Source organism: Alternaria viburni (genome assembly GCF_023758015.1).
Source record: "Alternaria viburni strain BMP 2772 chromosome Unknown scaffold_2, whole genome shotgun sequence".
Classification (NCBI taxonomy): domain Eukaryota; kingdom Fungi; phylum Ascomycota; class Dothideomycetes; order Pleosporales; family Pleosporaceae; genus Alternaria; species Alternaria viburni.
Genome location: NW_026055771.1, coordinates 203959 through 223855, shown reverse-complemented (window position 1 = coordinate 223855; position 19897 = coordinate 203959). Strand labels below are relative to the sequence as shown.

Sequence of the window (19897 nt, the reverse complement as noted above, 5' to 3'; positions counted from 1 at the left end):
CGGTTCATACGGAGCCGGAACAGCGGTGCTCAGTCGTCAGACGTCAGCCCTGCACGGACTGTTGATTCTTTGGTCTATTTTCTAGACTGCAACGGACATCCTAGTCAAGGCCAGACGCTTCTGTTCGTTGGCCACCTTCCTGACTTCTTCACGTACCTTTATGTACCCGTTAGGTTGTCTACTAGCTGATGCCGTGGCTGCATCAGTGTCAAGCGTTGAGCAGTGCCTGGATCCCTTGAGCATCCTAGGCAGTCCATAGCTCCTACTGTTCCATATTCCCTCATGTGGCCGGTCAACGGGGTGTACCGTGGAAATCATCCCACCTCAAGCGCCGAACATCAAAACCCATCTTACCTGCTATGCTTCTCAACATGAGTCGTCCACCCAGCATACCCTCACATTCAGGTCCTCCGCCATCCTACAGCCCTTACCCAGCACATCATGCTTCATCGTCTCGACCAGAAATCATTGCCCCCAGTCAGCACGTTCGCCCCAGAGATTCCAGTGGAAGTCATAACAATGCGCAGCAATTACCAAGTCTTCGCACGCTTCTGGAACCAGAACTACTGGACAAGAAGTCGTCTGATCCATCGCTGAGAGCGGGCGGCGCTCCGGTACCTTACAGCCATGGCGGTCGTTACGGGTCGTCAAGTCCGACACTGAAGAGACGGCATGAATATGATGGTTACTTCCATGGCTACCCAGAGCATAATGCTATCGCTTCTCAAACACCCTACCACCACCGTCAACCTCTTTCGACCACAAACGCCACCACATCCACCACATCCTTACCACCCGGCTCTGGGTTTGGTGTCGGCCGAGTAGATCTCCAACGGCGCGAAAGTTTTGCACATCCTTCACAGCATGAGCTGGCGGTAAATGGGCATCGGCAAGCTTCGCTCATGTCTGATGCGACGGGAACGATGACGACTCACTCCGTTCAGCAAGAACTAGGGTTTGACCCAAGTAGGCCTGTCAGGATGAGACGACTGGAGGGTTCCTCAAGAGCTCCGGTACGATCGTCGCGTTGTGTGGGCCAGCGCGATATACCTGGCGAAGGCCCATGCTACGTCTACGAGGACGGCACCTACTGTCGGGCTATAATAGACGGCGAGGCCGTGAACCCTTCCTGGGGCATTACGAAGGCGGGGAAGCCTCGAAAACGACTCGCGCAGGCTTGCCTTACCTGTCGAGAGAAGAAGATCAAGTGCGAGCCCGGGTATCCAAAATGCCAGCAATGCGCCAAGTCGCAAAGAGTATGCAGAGGGTAAGTGGATCTCCCTGTTTGCAGTTCCCTTCTTTTCTCATTCGAGAACGTGGAACGCATTGACTTAATTGACTTGTTATACACTTCGGACCAGACAGGACTATAGTTCTATTATAGAATGACAAATACTAACCAATGGTAGAGGACTCAATCAAAGCAATGCATCCGGCGAGACATCACCGTCAAACTCCGCTCCGCTATTTAAGAACCATTCGTCCGAAGTCTTGAGTCCCGCAGTCAACTCAGATAGAAACAAAGCTCCCGGAGAGCTGCGAGACTCATCAAGAAAGGTTGACACTTGGAACTCCGGAACCCCGTTCAGACCTCGAAAGTACCGCCATCATACTAGCACGGACCCGAGAGACATGTCGGTACAGTCGTACGATTCGGATTGGAGTGGTTCGGCAAATGACCAGAGCCTTGACGATCCCGGACGTGGCTCTTACTCCGATCAACTTGCCCTCCAATGGGAACAGGATCCTTTCGAAACTGACCCTGGACTGACGATGCACCTACTGGATCTTTATTTCAATCACGCGGGTCGCGCGACCTATGGCATGTTTCCTCGTAGACCCTTCCTCGCATGGGTAGAGGGTAACCGCGACAAGAACCACGACCACTTGATGCTTTTATACTCAGTCCTGGCTATAGGCTCACTGTTTTCGGTTGATGGAGATAAGAAAGCCCTGGGAAAGAAGTTCGCTTCGGTTGCGTCATATGCAGCAGAAAAGCGGTTCGGGAAATTCAGCCTGCAGTTATGCCAGACTCGGCTGATGCTCGCGCTCTACTATTTTGCTCGCGGCAAGTCACAGGAGGCCTGGGACTATTGTGGTGCTGGTCTGCGAGCTCTCAGCGCCCTGAAGCTGAATTCTGAAGAAGGCGTTAAAGAGCTGGTTGATAGCAGTGCCGATTGGGACTATGGACTTGATCGTCAAATGTTCGCGGAGTGCTGTCGTCGCACTTTTTGGTCCGGACTACTGATGGATGTAAGTCACGACGTCATCAAGGTCCCAGCATCCGTTGACTTGATGCAACAACAGCGATACAATGGCTTCTTCGGAGGGACCCTTTTCGTCCTCAACTTGGAGGATGCCTTCGTTCAGCTCCCATGTCTGGACAGCATGTACGATGCATCAACACCGTGTAACGCGCCGATCCTAGACGAAGATCTCCTGAGTGGAAATGCCACTTCTGGCCCCGTTCTTGGCCACATGGCGTATCTATGCCTGATATCGACGCTATGGGGCGAGGTCCTTACCTTCACTAGCCGAGCTGCGCGTCGGCCCGACAGTACCTATGAACGACATTACGACACGTTCTACACGCGAATCAATGAGAAGCTGGAAGCATGGCATGCGATGTTGCCGGAGGAACTTCGTTACAGCCCACGAAATCTCGACAACAGCATGGTTGCAGGATACGCAGGTACATTCGTGTCTATACACGCTTTGTATTACGCTACAATCATCCGGCTCAATCGCCATATCAGAGTCAGCATATTACCAATGGAAAAACAACGCCGAAATCTGGAACGAGCCCTACGCATGGCGTCCAACTTTCTGTCGATGATGCTTTCCCTAGCTCCAGCTAGCCGCCAACGTCTTTCGCCCACCGTTGCCTCGGACCTCTCGTTCTCGACGCCTTTCCCTGGTTACGCGCTCATGCTTTCGGTCGATGTATTGACCTCTGCCGGGCTGTTATCATCATTGCCGACTTTGATCGAGACACTCAACACTACACTGACCTGTATCGACGAACTAGCAGGCGTTTGGGCTTCTGCAAAAGCGCAGCAGAAGACAGTATCGAATCGGATCAAGCAGCTCATGGATATTGCCGCACAACAGGGCCAAGGCATAAGCAACGGAAGTTACGGAAATTTCTGGAGGATCGGCAACAGTCTTGAGACGGCTTTCGGAAACGATGATGCGTTGTATAAGACCGAAGACCAGTTGCTTTTCGGCGTTGTGGGTCAGCTTACGAGTCAGTAAAATGCCTGTCTATCAATACTTGCTACTCCACGAACCAATGCCGGCTTACGTCTTTTCCTTGGACCACATCGGTTTTGTATGCGCTTCTTGTAATTGTCTCGGATCTGTGGTTATGCAATGGTGTCGCACGCTGCATAAACCTCGGCCCGATCTCCAAACCGCGTTCGTCTGGCCAACGCGCCCAGCATCAGCAGAATCCGCTCTGACAGAGAGCATGCATCTGCAAGGGCTGAAAAGCGATTCAGCCTCCTATGGCCTATTAGGAGTGCGTTCGTATATGGACGATGATCGCATGTTATCCCCACGACGCTGCCCTCTCCAAGTTGTGAACTCACGAGAAATTTGTATTCGTACTACTCTCAAAAGCCGTGAATGGACGGAGGATGCTTTCGCAAAGGTTCATGCGGTATTATTTTTCTTGTCTTTCAAGTCTCATTCTCATTCTCGGCCATGTGTCATGGAGCGGCTTTGTACAATTATCACTTACCAAGATCATGCGCGCATAATGATTGGCACCTTGTACCATCAAACGATATTATAAACAGAATCTTTAACTACTCAAGGACTCTAAATCATCTGTCGTAGTGTTACGAGATAGCAGATATCTCACTTCGTAAGACCTAGGCAGTAAATCCTGCTCATGGTGAAGCGGTATCATCAAAGCATGATCGAGCTTTGCTGCAGTACTCCCTCACACAACGCGTTTGCTTTGCCCGAAATCCACTTCGCGGAAATAGAGTACCCGTACCTTGCACCTCGGGTGCTACACTTGCGCCGTGACCGCAATAAGCAAGCAACAAGGTTGACTCATGCGGGGACGCGGGACTTTCTAAGCCACAATGTCTAAGATGAAGCCAAGGGACCCTATGTGTGACTTGCACGTCGACGATTATCGCACTCTTCCCTGGTCAATTAAACGCTCCACACCACTACCGGGACGCCTTCGGTCCACACCAACAATCCAACAACAGACAGATGAGGTATACGAAGGAGGAGGCCCGCGGATCGAAGCTCGAGAGTGGTCGGCTAAGTGATGTACAGCAAGGAGATAATCATGACGACATCATATGCACTTTACGACCGATCACCATTGGTACCAAGATGTATCGCCCAGGCCTGTGGCACTGAAAGTCCGAATACGTGCCAGCTGATCACAGCATCACCCACACGGTATGTATGTTACGGCACCGGTGATCTAGATGCGAAAGCGCAAGGAGGCAGTAGTGCCTCCCCGCTAAGGCTAACTAGCAAAAAGCCCACGACTACCGGTAGTACGGGAAACTACCGACCACGCGCTTCTTCAGAGGCGGAAACGTGACACACGGCCTCATAGCCCGCAACTAAGACTTTGGCGTACCAACTCCCGCTCTAGACTGTCCCGAGGTCGGCACTTGCCAGCGCACTTGAGCGAACAAGCAAACAAGATCATCGTCTGCTCATTGTTCGAGCAGCAGAAGCAAGCTACCGGAGCTGAGTTCTAGCCAAAGTCTGTTTCGAGCGGTCCCAGAGTAAATACGAAATGACAATGTCTCCCTGGGCAGCCACCACAAGTTCGACCAAATGCCCTAATCGAACGTGCCAAACTCTGATACTAGTACCGCTCCCTTTTTTCTCCTCCATGACTACCGGGCGGGACAAGAACCGACCTACTACTAACTACCCGAAACGTAATTTAGCGGAAACCAAAAGCAATGTAGCAAGCGGAAACCGGCGAATTTACATTGCCCGGTCCGATTTCGACAGCGTATCTCGTAAAATGCGTTCCAGATGTGTCCTTGTTTTTCCAGCAGCATCACCTGCGTCGTCGTCGTTGTGTCATACCAAGAAATATGTTCCTTCGGCCGCATAACCGAAGAGACAGCATTAGTGGACCAGATTCCACAAATCTAGCTTTTCAACACGACACGTCACACGAGTACAAGCTTCAGTGCCCAGGTGTTCCAGGGCCGGCCGTTCATGCACGTGCGCACCTTCCACTTCAGGATGCAAAACCCAGCGCCAGAGTAAATGGGTAAGAACGTTTGCAGGAGAGGACAGAGAAGAGTTTCACGATTTTGCCAAGTCTTTCCAAGTTTCACCATCACGTCTCTATCATCTTCAGTTCATTGGAAAGATGGCCTGGAACTAAGTTTTCTTACTGCGCTTTGCTCCGCAGAATAGACATGAGGTGGATACTCAAACGTTCGACGGAAACTCGGCATGACGCAAGATACCTGTCTAGCTGGCTGCTGGTGGCCGAGGCCGAGGCCGTGACAAGGTACCACCACTACGGCTTTTGCGTGTGGATAGAGCGGATACAAAGCGCTCTCGAGGAGGGAAGAACGATTGGGTGAGAACGCAGTGGCAGCTCTTTCCGCTCTTGTACCCAAAGTAGCGGCCGAGATGCAGTAACGTACCTAAAGTTTATCTTGGAGATGGAGGGATTAGGAATGAGTAGTGCAGTGATGGTGATCTTGCCGCCCCTGTATCCCTACATTAGACGGAATTGATCAAAGAAATACGATATCGGGACGACATGATTACTACAGCAAACGTGCCTCTTCTCGACGACTCAATATGACGACACAAACAATGATTGAAGTTGACATGCTCTTGAATTCATCATGTCGAGATAGCTAGATAGATCATAAATTGTTATCCGTCTTGAACTTATCCCACGCCTCGTTCAATGTGGCAAACACAGCTGCACTAATCATCTTCTGCTCTGTGGTGGCCGATTGAGATATCTGTAACGAATTAGGTTAGCAAACCGTCCTGTTGTTTTGGACATGGGAGAGGAAAGAACATACCTTATCAGGATGCACCTTGGCAATAGCCTTCATGTAGATGATCTTGACCTTGTTGGGCATGACCAGATCACCCATGTTGACCTTCTTCCACCCTGCATCCTCCCAGAGCACTTTATCTAAACTACCCAGTAACGCACGCAGGTTATCTGACTTGGTACCCTTCCAAGCAATGAGTTTGGCATCGACTTGGTCGGTAAGGGCAAATTTCTCATCGTCTGCACGTTCGGCGGCGGCGTTGGCGGCTTTCATGCGTTTGACGGCTTCAGAGTCATTGGCGGGACCACCACCAAGATCTGACATGGCAGAGGGTTTGGGAGCAGCGGGCTTGCGGGCTGGAGGCGGGCGTTTAGTAGCTGCCGGGGCGTTGCTATTCCCACTTGCAGCTTTCTCACAGCGGTTGCGACCGGAAATGGCGATTGCGCCGCCTACACCATTTTGGACGGCTTCTTTCCATACGCCATGTGCATCTGCCCACTTCTCCATGTTCTCCAATGCTTCGGCTTTTCGCATGAGAGCTTTGCCATAGAATTCCTTCATGTCTTTTTCACCTTCCATCCCACCCGTAGCAATCTTCTCGCCTTCTCCTCTTGACACGCCGATTATCGCTAAAGCTGAGTCGGCATCAGCGATTGCTGCCTTCGGATCGCCAACTTTGATGTTCGTAACGGCGCGATTACAGAGTACAATGATCGTGACAGGATGATTGCTTGGAAGAGGACTCAGTGCAGAAGAATAGGCAGCGTGTGCAGCAGGGTAATCACCACGCTTGAATGCTTCGGAACCTCTTTGCCGGTCGGCTGAAGATGAGCTGAGCGCGGAGGATGAGACTGGAGGTATTTGACGGGGCGGTGCCTTTGGCCTGGGTGGCGTTGGCGTAGGAGCCGGACTTCGAGCTTTCTGGGACGATGTTGCTTGGAGGAATGGATTGTTGGATTGAGCAGGCGTTGGTTGGCGCGAAGACTGCTTTGACGGCGGCGTGGGATCTGGAGAGAAAAGATCCACTTCAGGCTGCGGCTGTGGCTGCGGTGTAGTCTTCTTCCGGCGAGCAGGGCTGATGTATGCTTGAGAGCTTTGTTTCTCCACCTCTTGCCGGGTCAATCGCGTTGCTGGTCGTTTATCCAGACTTGATGGTTGCTGTCGCTGTGACGGCGATTGCGATGACATGCGGTCTGGGTAACCGTTTCGTCCGGTTTCTTGCTCTCTTCTTTGTCGTACAGGTAGCGGTTCGGCTTGGTGGCGCATGTCGCTCGTCCGGGATGGCTTCGTGGGACGCCCACCAGCTTCCAGCATCATGGCTTCGTCTGTAGCCGACGCCTCGGCCTTTTGCTGTCGACTTGAACGAGGAGCAGCTTCCGCAGCCTGGGCGTCTCTCATCCACTTTGGCATGTTTGGATCACCCTCCTGTTGGAAATCGGCCATAGCCTTTTGTACTTGTTTGCGGCCCGTCTTCCAGAGAGAGTTTGCCGATTTGAATAGGTTGTTGCCAATATCTGAAGCCATTTGGGTGACGTCTTTTTCTTGACCTTCTTGCCTACGTTTTCCTGAACGGCTTCGCGCTTCATCTTCTTGCATCCACGCGGGCCTAGAGCCGCTTGCCCGTGGTTCTCTTGACGACTCCCGACCATTGGATCTGCTATTCCCACGCCTCGGGCGCTCGTCTGAATCATCAGGCTCTCGACGTGATCTGTCTTGGCTCTGCGAATGCGTTTTCTGTTTCGCCTCGGCATGCGCCTGGTTTAACAGCCATCCCACAGCAGCCTGCACGTCGAGCCCAGAATCTGTGGTCGCAAGAGCAATTGCCGACCTCTCAGCTGGAAAGCCCATGTCCACAAGTTCAGCAACAGCTTTGTCATGCGCGTTCTGAGGGCCTGGAGATGTTTGTTGTCGAGATTCCTCCGCGGGTGCTGTCCGAGGCTCTTCCTTGTGCTGGAATTCGGAGACCGGCTTTCCTAACAAGCCTAGTATATCATCGTCGGCAGCGTTGGTCGTTGGCGCTGGAGCAGGCGACGTAGACTTTTGCGCCATCTGCTTGAGACCAAACATGTCGTCATCGTCGTCGAGGAGCGCATTGCTGCTGGAGGAGGGCTGTGGTAGTGGCGTGTTGCCTCGGGAGACATTGGCGCTGTAGGCAGGTGTGCTCCTGCCACTGCTGTGGGTGGGGACGGGAAAGTGGCTTGAGCGGTCTACGGGAGCTGCTGAGTTGAATGCTGCTAGAAGATCAGCCTCGCTGGGTGAAGACACCTCAGGTCGTCTCGAAGAGGTGTCCAAGCCTGCGAAGGGCTTATTGATAGTCTTGGATAGGCCGTGATTGGTGAACGGGTTGTTCGAAGGACGCGGTGCGCCAAATGCCGCAGGTTCTGGCGTGCTCTTCCCACTGCCCAACGTGTCCCAATGCGTCGACTCGGCAGCTCCGAAGGTTGTATCCCATTGCTTCCTCTTCTCCGCCTCTTGCCTTGCCTTCTCCTCTTGTATCTGCTTCTGTCGTTCTTGTAGCGACAAATTGTTGGCCGGTGCTTTGGCCTTGTTGGAGGACACGAGACCAGCGAAGCTATCGTTTGCGGGGGTCGCTGGTTTCGAGGGCACTTTGAACTGCTGCGCGCCGCCGGAGCCAGCTCCTAAGCCAGATTGCTGCGCGGAGAGCGTAGAGAGGGGTGTGGATCGACCAGAGAGCTGAGGCGTGGGGCTCTGACGGAAGGGTGGGAAGGCCGCGGGGGTGTTGGCGGGCTTTTTGGCGGGCTGCGACCAGTCGAGGCCGGCTAGGTCGTCCATGATGTCTGTTCTTGTGTGTGAAAGGTTTCAACGAGTGTGTAAAGGAAATGGTATCATAATGGCGGGTTGGGTGTTGGCATCGGTATTGGGTGTTTTGACCGCTTCACGATGGTCGGTCGCGCTTGCTCGTTACGCGCCACAAAGCACAGCCACGTCACGTGATATATGCAGGGTCTAAGTAGCCGCGATGCTTTTTGGGCAGTTTCGACTACCTGAGCATGTCTGCATGGTGTTCGCAGGCAGCTTCCTGGTAAATCGAAGTGTCAACATCTGCGAACACAATTTGCTAGGATAGTGCAACTATGAAGAGCCTCGTCTCTGCCACGGAAGCAAGAAAGATCTTCAATGTTGCAAAGGCAGGAAGAGCCGACATAGATGTCGCAGATAGAGTGCTATGGAGCCCCATTCGCAGCTCCCGCGGGCACGGACTTTTGTGGCTCGGATGCGGACTTCCCTGCCTTCTTGGACCGCATGCCTGTAACGATACCGGGTACCCTGCCAATGCATTGGTGCGAGCAGTTCCTCCGAGCCGACCGGCTCAGTATCGATTGCTGGGTAAACAATAAGGTAAACAACCGGGCAAAGGATTCTTACTGCGGAGTCGGGCAACAGGCACAAATGGAGTGGGCGTATGCGGGTCCACAATTGGCAAGTTATGATGCGGTCAGTGGGCACTGTCGAACCGCGACCGCGGAGATGGTGGCAGTAGCACGTCCTGGCGCGAGCGGACTGTCCCGACTGTGCGACCCCTGAGCAAAGCTTTGCAAGGCTTTCTTCCCCAATGGCCTCACATCAGGACGATTTGGCTCCGTGGTCTCACATTGACTCGGGCCGAAGGAATCTAGTCATTCATTACTCGTAGACGGCACGGTAACCGAAGCCGCGAGGCCTTAGTGGTGTTGGCTCCAAAGGATACCAGTTGCTTTCGGCAGTTGTGCAGAAGAATGATATGGTCTCGAGAAGGTTCGGTCGGACTGTGCACGCAGGCGTCTTATTAGGCTGATCATAACAGCCAGCTCGTACCTGGACGGGAGACAGTCGACCCTCGGCGCTCAGGCACAGGCAGCATGGCGGATTTGCCGAGCCGCGAACCCGCGCCCACGGTATCAGACTTGACCACCCGCCCATCCCCGAAGGAAGCGAGGGCTAGATGACTCACGTGCGCACACTACTCGCAAAGAATCTTATGCCAGGAGAATCTGCGCGAATCTAGGTTTGGATGCGTATCCATGGTGATGCTGACGGTGCAGAGATGCAGCAGTTGGCCGATGGGTGACAGCACAAGTGGTAATGAGAGGTTGCATTTGATATATGCAAGCGGTTCGCTGGCTAGCCTGAACGGGGTCAAGACCGGTACCAGGTAGAGGTATCTGGTGGCTAGCCGCAAAGGGGATGTGGTGCGTGCCGCCAGGCTCGCGGTTGGAGCGAACGGCTCAGGTACAAGGCACCAACTATGCCTGGAGCGGAACAGAGAGCGAGGTCGCGGTCGCAGCTACTCCGTATAGACGCGACGAGAACAAGCAGTCGGGACCCTGCGGTGTGGAGCGGACTCCGATACGCATGGAGAAGCGGGCGGCCGGGCGAGTCTACACGAGAGACTCAGGAACAGGACGCTCGAGGGAGGGATGATTATTGCTAGCGTCGTCTATCGTGCCGTCCACTGACGCGGAAGAGCCAGGGGCAGTCGGTCGGCGCGACTATGCTGGCCAGGGTGGACAGGTACTATACATCTGCAAGCGACGCGTCTGTCTGGCTCTGCACCCCCATTTCTCAACTCAACTCTGCTTGGACTGGGACCCGCCTGATTTGCAATTCATGACTGCCCGGGTAGTAGTCTCTACACAAGGTTTTGCTACCAGCGCACGTGTCGACTCCCTTGCATACTAAGCTCCACCAGCGCAGTCGCTTCCGGATTGTTTGTCCAGGGATCTCCCGGCAACGGTTCCGCACTGCCAGTAAGCGCGGGCCTGGCACAGAACCATCGCTCTCGAGCATCCTCGCCCAGCTTTCGACGTGCCTTCCTACTCCCCAGCAAACCTCGCCAGAAACGCTCCTTCCGCCAGCTCCTCGCGCCCTCCGTCGCCGCTGCCTCCGATGCGTCTCTTCAACCGCAAGGGCTCCAAGCCCCAGGTTTCTCCCAACGGCAGCCAGCCGAACAGCTCCAATGGCTCCCTGCGCTCTCCTGGACCCACCCCAAACGGCTCTCGGCCTACAAGCTTCCCAGACGTCCCTCTGCCAAAGGCCCCGGATCCAACCCTCGACCCGGCCGGCTATCTGCGCAGCATCTACGCCGTGCGCGAGCGCTCCAAGCTGGTGCTCGAAAAGGCCAAAAAGAACCAGCTCAAGCACTTCACGGTCGACATGAGCAAGTTTGGCGATGTCGCCCGCTTTGTTGTATCCATAATCAAGGTAAGCCTCATTTTGCTGCGCAAGGATGCCATGCTGGGCCGCCTCCCTCTAACCGTGCCTACAGCGCGACTATGCGCCCGACTACGCCTCCATCCCACCCCACGGCCGCTGGCAGCACTTCGATGTGGGTGGCCGCCCGCGAATTGACCAGCTCATGGCGTCATGGCCGTCAACCGTCGACAACCAAGAGCGCACCCGCCGCCTGATTGATCTCTTCCTCGTCTCCGTCCTCCTCGATGCAGGTGCAGGCACCAAATGGCAGTACAAGAGCAAGGAGTCGGGCAGGATCTACCGCCGCAGCGAGGGTCTTGCCGTCGCCAGTCTGGAGATGTTCAAGTCCGGCGCATTCAGCAGCGATCCCAGAGAGCCCTTCCAAGTCGACAGTGCGGGGCTGAAGAAGCTGGACGTCGCAACAGTGGCGCGTGGCTTGCAAGTCAACGCCACAAACCCAATAGACGGTCTCGAGGGTCGCACTAGCCTGCTGCTCCGCCTAGCAGAAGCCCTGCAAAATCAAGAAGTCTTTGGTCTCGAAGCGCGGCCAGGAAACATGCTCGGTACGCACACCTTCCACAGGTCATGATGTTGGCTAACAGTCTCAGACTACCTTCTCTCGCACCCCACCACACAAGCATCCTCAGTCCCCATTATACCCCTCCCCACACTCTGGAACACTCTCATGGACAGTTTGACCCCCATCTGGCCGGCAACGAGGACCCAAATCGACGGTGTACCCATGGGCGACGCCTGGCCGTGCTCCGTCATGCCATCGCATCCTACCCACCCGTGGGAGAACATTGTCCCTTTCCACAAGCTGACACAATGGATGACCTACTCGCTAATGGTGCCAATGACGAGGTTACTCCACGTTCACTTCCCCGGCGCTGAGCTCCTGACCGGGTTGCCAGAATACCGAAACGGTGGACTTTTCATTGACGTCGGCCTCCTAACACTCAAGCCCGATGACCAGAAGCGCGGCCTTGCACAATACCAACGCAACGCACAGGTGACAGGGCAGCCGAGCATGGAGGTTGTGCCGATGTTTACCGCCGACGATGACGTGATCGTGGAATGGCGCGCAGTCACTGTCGGGTTACTCGACGATCTCCTAGTCGACGTAAATCAGCTGTTGGGCTTGAGCGGCTCTGACAAGCTTAATCTGGCCCAAATGCTGGAAGCTGGTAGTTGGAAGGTGAGTTTGACATGATTACCATGTTCTGGGATGTAACTGACCCACACCACTAGGGAGGTCGAGAGATTGCTGAAGTGTCGCGGCCCAACACTAAAGAACCGCCAATCATGATCCTGTCGGACGGCACTGTTTTCTAAGATACCCCTTTCTTCGTTTGTTCCGCCCTTCCTTCGCTTCCTTCACATACAGACATCGTGCAGCGGAAGCACGTATCCGATACCCACGAGGGACCCTTGCCCCAGCCGCCGCAGTACCTTCTAATTATGGCCAAGTGGATGGGATTTATGATACACGATCTTGACGGTCGCATTTGGTGGACAGCTTCTTGTTTATACGTTCTGCTTCGTCACACCAGCCACGTTTACGTTTCATTCTACTTTGGAAGCGCTGGCGGCTTAAGATTCATTTCATGTGTTGTAATAATTCCTTACCATGACTTTTGGAATCTCCGTAGCCACGTACCAGAGCCTTATCAACGAGAGCTGGCGCCTTCACTAATCTTCACAATGGGGAATTTTGATCTGACTAGAACTCCATGAACATAGAACAAGAAATACTATGATGTGCATCGCTTTGACCACACTGTTGATAGCAAGGATGGCCATCGCGTTTCCAGTAGAAGGAATGCGGAGTGCGGAAGTGCCCCACCCACCTGCCAAGAAGAGACCCAAAACCGCTCGGGCACGCCAAAGCTCGCCCAGGCGTGCTGTTTACGGTACGTCATCCCATCACCAAATCCCACGCGACGGCTCCATATTACTAGACGTTTACCACTCCGCGTTCGCTACCAAGCCTACCTTTGCCGCGCGGCAGTCTTTGCACAGCGCACCTTATCGCGACTCGCGCGCAGCTTCTTTCCACAGTCGGAACGCTATCACCATGAACTCTATCAAACGGCAGAAGCAGCGGAAGGTGCTGCTCATGGGAAAGAGTGGAGCCGGCAAGTCATCAATGAGAAGCATCGTTTTCAGCAACTACGTCGCCAAAGATGTCCGGAGATTGGGTGCGACAATCGACGTTGAGCACAGCAATATCAAGTTCATGGGAAACCTCATGCTCAATCTCTGGGACTGTGGAGGGTGAGCCCATCAGCTACCAGACCAGATGATAACATGAACTGATCTTTCGCAGTCAGGACGGCTTCGTCGAGAACTACCTCAATCAATCTAGGAACCACGTCTTTGGCTCCGTCGCCGTCCTCATCTTCGTCTTCGACATCGAATCGCGCGAGTTCGCAGCCGACGTCGTCTCCTACTCCAATATCATTCGCGCCCTCCACGAGTGCAGCCCCAACGCCAAGGTCTTCTGTCTTATACACAAGATGGATCTTGTACAAGCCCGCCTCCGCCAGGCCATGTTCGACGAGCGCGCCGAGTACATCCGGGAGGCTAGCGAGGGGTTCAAGGATACGGTCGAGTTCTTCGCAACAAGCATCTGGGACCAAAGCCTATACAAGGCTTGGACAAAGATCATCTACTACTTGATACCGAATGCGGGCACAATTGAGGCGCTGCTGGAACAGTTGGCCGAGGTTATTGATGCTAGAGAACTCATTCTGTATGAGCGTACAACTTGTCTTACAGTGGCACATGTTACAAGGCAGACTGAGGAAGCCAACCCGTTCACGGACCGGTTCGAGCGCATCTCAAGCATCCTGAAGACGCATAAACAGAGCATGGCGTACGTACCTGTCCTCCAACCAACCAACCATTCAAGACCTGGCTAATACTCTTTTCCCTCATAGGAAACACACAAATATTCCTGCCGGTAGTGCAAACTTTGCAGAAATGCAGATCAAAACGGGTCGCTTCATGTTCTTCATCACACGTCTCACCGAAAACACAAACCTCGCAGTCACCATCCCGCCTTCCGAACAGGTCTTCAACGCCGCCCGCGTGAACATCTTCCAAGTACGACCGAAGTTTGCCGAACTCGACATCGCCGCCAAACCTAGACCTCCAATTCAGACTGCGTTTGCGGGAAGCGCGGATACGAGCGACAGCACAGATAAAGGGAAGCAGAAGGAACCAGGATACGGAACTGGCGTCTAGACGTCGCCAGAGCACAAGAGGGAAGTGAAGAGGATTAAAAAACTAAAAGACAGCTTGACGCAGGGCTTCGAAGATATGTTTGAAAGGGTCGACCCAACATGGGAAGGTTATGAGGAAACGCTGGACCAGACTAACCGGGCGAAGACATTCTTGCAGAATTATCAAAACTCTGAGGCTCTGCGGATTTCAGAAACGTCGCCAGCATACAAAGAGGTAGAAAGGGCCTCAGATACTCCCCCATTGAACGGGCAGCGGACAGAGGCAGAAGTGGGTTCTGATGATGTACCTCCAGCTGCGAGTTGAAAGTCCGTCTTTCGGCGCCGTTTTCCAGCAAGTACATCGTGGAGATTCAGAGACAAACTCTAAAAAGTCCTGGGATCCACTGCTATAATAGCTCAGCTAAATTGGCTAGTTCACAATTTGGCTCGACATTGAGAGGTAGCAGATGTAGCTGTATCCCGAGCGGTTACAAAGACACGTTGAAGATACAGATTCTTACAGATCTTCAGATCCCAATTTATCTGGGCGTGCCACTCCCTTCTTCATTCGCCAGATGCGTGACGGCAGTAGGCTTGCGATAGATGCTAGCCTTCGCCTCGACATACTGCGTGCGGCAATAATCAAGAATTCCACGTTGACCGATATCCGCGGATCCCATGCGACAACACCCGACTATCGTGATCGCGTTGAGAAAACGCCGCATGCAAACCTACACAGAGAGCGAGCCAGATGCGCCTCGTGCAGGTGCCCAAGCGAAGAGACTCAGGCATCCATCAGCGCCCCCACCAAGACTCAATCTCACCACAGACGTGCATCGCGCAGGTCTCGATCTGCGCTACCTTGCTAGCACCCATGCTGCAGATCCAAGAAACCACAAGAAAGCACATCCAAGAGAAAACGGTTGGTGCACAAGCAAGGCCAAGCGAGAATGCGGGGAAAACATCCTTCGCCTTTGTCTGATCTTGATCACGCAAAGTCTTGGGTTGAAAAACGGGGCACGACGGCTTCGCCTTTCTTGATTGAAAACAGCAAGGAAGAACCTTGAAGCGCTGATATCTTGCTAATTTGCATCATAGCAAGTGAAGTACTCGTTGTAATCCCAGAGTACGGTACTTGCGATGCAAGTGGCCGCAGCACCGGTCAAAGCATTTGCTGGGTGGGCTGATATATTAATTCCAAACCCTCGGGATTTCCCTGGACTTACAATGCATCTTTGTGCATTTATATGTGCATGCAGATATGGCGATGAGTCTTGTGTTACATTGCACTATGCCGTCATGTGAGATGCTCGTTCGCTCCAGCTGAGACGTGGGTGTGGTATGTGGCTTGGCCTTGGGATACCAAGATGGAATGACTGGGAAATGCCAAGGCGCGTGTAGTGTATATGGCTGCCTGGATAGTCTGTGGATGGGACACAATAGTTGTGTCTGTTCTTTTGCTTCCGCCTTTACTGTATCGGTTGTGAGCGCACGATACTCCTTGGTATCGAAGAAGCGCCGAAGCCGCGTATCTAGAGCCATGGGTTTATATTATCCGGATGGCCTCGCGGCTTCTAACATCGGCATCAGCGTTGACCCCTCCTGGCCCTTGCTTGTCACATCAAGAAAGTCCAAGGCGTGAGAACAATCGTCAAAGCCCGGCCAAGCCCACTACCCAAGAACGACCAAGTGCTCCGCCTTACCGTTTTGCAGCCACCAACGTTGGCCAACTCCCAGCTGTTATGCGGTGATTACTTACCCTGGCCCATCGTTTCATGACGCTATTGGCTGGTGAGATGGCACCGCGTGATCGTGTTTGAGCGTTTTGTTGATGGATGGGAATGGTTAACCAATGTCCAAGATGTGACTGGGAATGGTTGCATGTGTGAGGATCGGTATTGGCATTGCCCCAAGACAGGGAAACTGCAGCATTTGGCAATGAAGCAGTAAGCCTTGTTGACACCGACATATAAGCATGCCTGCTCACTCCGTCGCGTATTATAAGGTCTTTTGTGCCTTTTCCTCCTGGTTTCGCGTCTTGCTGGGAGCTTTCCTGAACCTTAACAAGCTATTTAACTGGGCGTTGACGCCAAACATACTCAAGCTCTAGTGCGCACGTCCGACTCTAGTTTGGCCATGGCGGAACCTGAAAAGGAGACTAAGATTGAGTAAGCTACTTGTCGCAAGCTGAAGATGGTCATGATGTGAGGCTCAAACTGTACTGACCGTGTGTCTTCCAGTCCAGTGGTAGTGGATGAACACCACGAGCGCAAGGCGTCCATCTTCGATGGTGAAGCGAAGCGCAAAGAGAGTGTCGCGCGCCTAACAGCCAATCTCGAGGGCGAGTAAGTAATTCCTTACCTGATTAAGCCTCCAGATACAAGCAATCTCGCTTCCAAAACTTCTCAAATGCTATGCTCTGGACGCGCTCATACTAATAAGTCCAGAATCCGCAACCCGCTCGTCGACATTCCACGAGAGCAGCTCCTAGCCAACGTCCACGACTTCGCCACAGAGCACCAACTAACCGACGTCGAGCCTCTCCTCGTCAAAGGCGCCCTCCTCGCACAGTCACCCGCACTCTTCGAAGACCTCGAAGAGCTGGATGAAGATGACCGCACCGCCGTCCGCGAAGAAATCACTCATCGCTTCAAACTACCTCGTACACTCTACTTCACCATCATCCTCAACTCCGTCGCCGCAGCTATCCAGGGCTGGGACCAAACGGGCTCCAATGGCGCTAATTTGACTTTCGGTCAGGCGCTTGGTATTCCAGACTCTGGGCCTGTGTGTGAGGCAGCAGGGACATGTGAGAAGAATGGGTGGATTATTGGGTTCATCAATGCTTGTCCTTATATTGCTATTGCTGGTGAGTTTGTGATCAAGGGGCGTCGCGTGAGAAGTTCGCTAACTTTTACAGTGTTCTGTGCTTGGATCTCTGGTGAGCAGCCTTTGAAGTTCTCATCATCTCTTATCCTCTCTTGCTAATGGCTCTAGACCCCGTGAATGAACTCTGCGGTCGTCGTGGTACTATCTTTATCGCTGCCGTCTTCTCACTCTTTGCGCCCTTTGGCATGGGACTGAGCCAGACATGGGGCCAGCTTGCCGTTTGCCGTGTGCTTCTGGGTGTTGGTATGGGACTCAAGGAAGTTACAGTGCCCGTCTTCTCAGCGGAGAATGTTCCGGCTAGTGTGCGTGGCGGGCTCGTCATGTCCTGGCAAATCTGGTGAGTTATTGCTGTACGAGATGTATGCGAAACAAAACCTGACCTAGTAAGGACGGCATTTGGCATCTTCCTTGGAACTGTCGCTAACCTGGCTGTCATGGTAAGCCCATCAACGTGCTCGTAGTTTGCAACTACTGACAACGGATAGAACACTGGGTCGATTTCCTGGCGTCTTCAATTCGGATCCGCGTTCATTCCTGCCGTTCCCCTCGTCATTGGCATCTGGTTCGTTCCTGAAAGTCCAAGATGGCTCATGAAGAAGCGCAAGTACGCCAAAGCCTACCGATCCTTTCTTCGTCTACGCAATACCCCTCTTCAAGCTGCGCGCGACCTCTACTACACCCATTGCCTCCTCGAGCAGGAAGAGGTTCTGATTCGCGAAGCTGGAATCAACCCCAAGTCCAACTTCTTTACGCGCTTCATCGAGCTTTTCACGATTCCACGGGTCCGCCGCGCGACGCAAGCTTCTGGTATCGTGATGATCGGTCAGCAGGTAAGATAGCAGGAATCCGCTTGGGATGAATGAGGCTGACGAGAATAGATGTGCGGCATCAACATTATTGCCTTTTACAGCTCGACGATCTTCGCAGAGGGAGGGGCCACAAACAAGGAAGCTCTCATTGCATCCTTTGGGTTCGGTCTTGTGAATTTTACATTCGCATGGCCAGCCGTCTGGACAATCGATACGTTCGGTCGCCGCGGTCTGCTTCTTTCCACGTTTCCCAATATGTTCTGGACGCTCCTTGTAGCTGGCATGTGCTACTACATTCCCAAGGATAGCGATGCACATCTGGGCTTGATCGCCTTCTTCGTATATCTATTTGGCGCCTTCTACTCTCCTGGAATGGGACCGGTGCCATTCACGTACTCGGCTGAGGTATTCCCGCTTTCGCACAGAGAAGTGGGTATGTCATGGGCTGTAGCCACGAACAACTTCTGGGCGGTAAGTCAAGTCGAACTGATGGACTCTGTGGTGTGGCATATACTGACTCGATGCGCCAATTATTAGGCAGTGCTGTCGCTCACACTCCCGCGCATGCTCAAGGTCATGAGACCTCAAGGAGTATTCGGCTTCTACGCTGGTCTCAATGTCGTCGCCCTAGTTATGATGTAAGCCACTCTCAATCCGCTGCAACATTCAGAGAGCTAATATATCTCCAGCTTCCTTTGGCTACCCGAGACCAAGCAGCGGACACTTGAAGAGCTCGACTATATTTTCGGAGTCCCTACGCGCACCCACATGAAATACCAGGCTGGTAAAAACCTACCTTGGTGGTTCAAGACGTACATACTCCGTCGCAAGGGTCTTTCCAAGCCTCAGCTTTACAAGTTTGGCGACCAGCGTCCACCTGTGAGTGTAACAGCGCAGATGAGCTACGCTTGGAACACGTATATTCTTCGCAAGAAAGGGCTGGCTAAGCCGGATGCCTATGTTCGACCGGCGCCTCGAGGCGAGAAGCAGGTCTAGTCAACTTTGGAATAGAGTATAGCGCGAGGCGAGAAGAGGTGGTGATGTTGGGTACGTAGTTCGCAGCATGTCGGAGCTCATGGGATGCATCGATCGGTGGCCTAGCCGGGCGTATGGGTGGTTGTGGCGGCATGCGGTCTCATCGATTTTTTTGTTTATACCCTCAAACTCGCTCGACTGGGCATTGTAGTCTGTCACTAATCACGATGAATACCGCAGGGTGCCTGGGTTGTGGTTTCCGTCGCACCCATCGCACCCATCGCTTGTTCCGCATTGCTCCTTCCCCCCGTCATTCGATAAATCATGAGGTCCACAACGGTAGAATAGCGAGATGACATCAAACAAGACGTGACAAAGGTAGATGGCGATGTGAAGTGGTTCGTCGTGGAGACGGATCGCCGTCAGAATCCCCACTACTCAAGACGACGCCTATCGTCATGCGGCCCCACAAAAACGCGCTTCTCAAGCGCAGCGCGCGTCTGGATGCTAGCGGAAACCACCATCAACCACTTTCACATGCACCAGGAAGCATCGTAACGGCTATTCGGATGCTGGGCCAAACCCCGAAGGGCTCTGACAGGAGGTGCCTCGGCAGTCAGCCTCGGCATGAAGCTAACCACCAGCCAATGCACCCCAGCGCAGCTATCACGGCCGCCGCGAGGGTGGGCTGATCGTCAGCAACCCCAGAACTCCAGGAACCCGACGATCCCGGAGCATATCCTCTTCCTTTCCTGTCTTCCGACTTAAGTTGACTTACCCCCAT

The 19897-nt window shown here is 53.4% G+C and overlaps 5 protein-coding genes across 5 annotated transcripts; 4 read left to right on the top strand and 1 right to left on the bottom strand.

The window, feature by feature from the left end:
* Positions 1 to 879: 879 nt before the first annotated feature.
* J4E79_001005 (uncharacterized protein) lies at positions 880 to 3255 on the top strand (the record flags this gene model as incomplete). Its single annotated transcript, XM_049349916.1, has 3 exons — positions 880 to 904; positions 1108 to 1267; positions 1410 to 3255. 3 exons carry the CDS (start codon positions 880 to 882, stop codon positions 3253 to 3255), a joined length of 2031 nt encoding a protein of 676 aa, XP_049215075.1.
* A 2624-nt stretch (positions 3256 to 5879) lies between these two features.
* J4E79_001004 (uncharacterized protein) lies at positions 5880 to 8813 on the bottom strand (the record flags this gene model as incomplete). The annotated part of the gene is made up of 2 exons (XM_049349915.1): positions 5880 to 5981; positions 6045 to 8813. The coding sequence occupies 2 exons, from the start codon at positions 8811 to 8813 to the stop codon at positions 5880 to 5882; spliced, it is 2871 nt and encodes a 956-aa protein (XP_049215074.1).
* A 2094-nt stretch (positions 8814 to 10907) lies between these two features.
* On the top strand, positions 10908 to 12548 carry J4E79_001003 (uncharacterized protein; the record flags this gene model as incomplete). The annotated part of the gene is made up of 4 exons (XM_049349914.1): positions 10908 to 11222; positions 11287 to 11776; positions 11822 to 12411; positions 12465 to 12548. The coding sequence occupies 4 exons, from the start codon at positions 10908 to 10910 to the stop codon at positions 12546 to 12548; spliced, it is 1479 nt and encodes a 492-aa protein (XP_049215073.1).
* Positions 12549 to 13290: 742 nt separating this feature from the next.
* On the top strand, positions 13291 to 14462 carry J4E79_001002 (uncharacterized protein; the record flags this gene model as incomplete). Its single annotated transcript, XM_049349913.1, has 3 exons — positions 13291 to 13490; positions 13543 to 14091; positions 14156 to 14462. 3 exons carry the CDS (start codon positions 13291 to 13293, stop codon positions 14460 to 14462), a joined length of 1056 nt encoding a protein of 351 aa, XP_049215072.1.
* Positions 14463 to 16576: 2114 nt separating this feature from the next.
* Positions 16577 to 19134, top strand: J4E79_001001 (uncharacterized protein; the record flags this gene model as incomplete). Its single annotated transcript, XM_049349912.1, has 10 exons — positions 16577 to 16608; positions 16681 to 16785; positions 16888 to 17309; positions 17361 to 17381; positions 17438 to 17666; positions 17718 to 17766; positions 17815 to 18159; positions 18208 to 18609; positions 18676 to 18776; positions 18828 to 19134. The coding sequence occupies 10 exons, from the start codon at positions 16577 to 16579 to the stop codon at positions 19132 to 19134; spliced, it is 2013 nt and encodes a 670-aa protein (XP_049215071.1).
* Between the last annotated feature and the right edge of the window lie 763 nt (positions 19135 to 19897).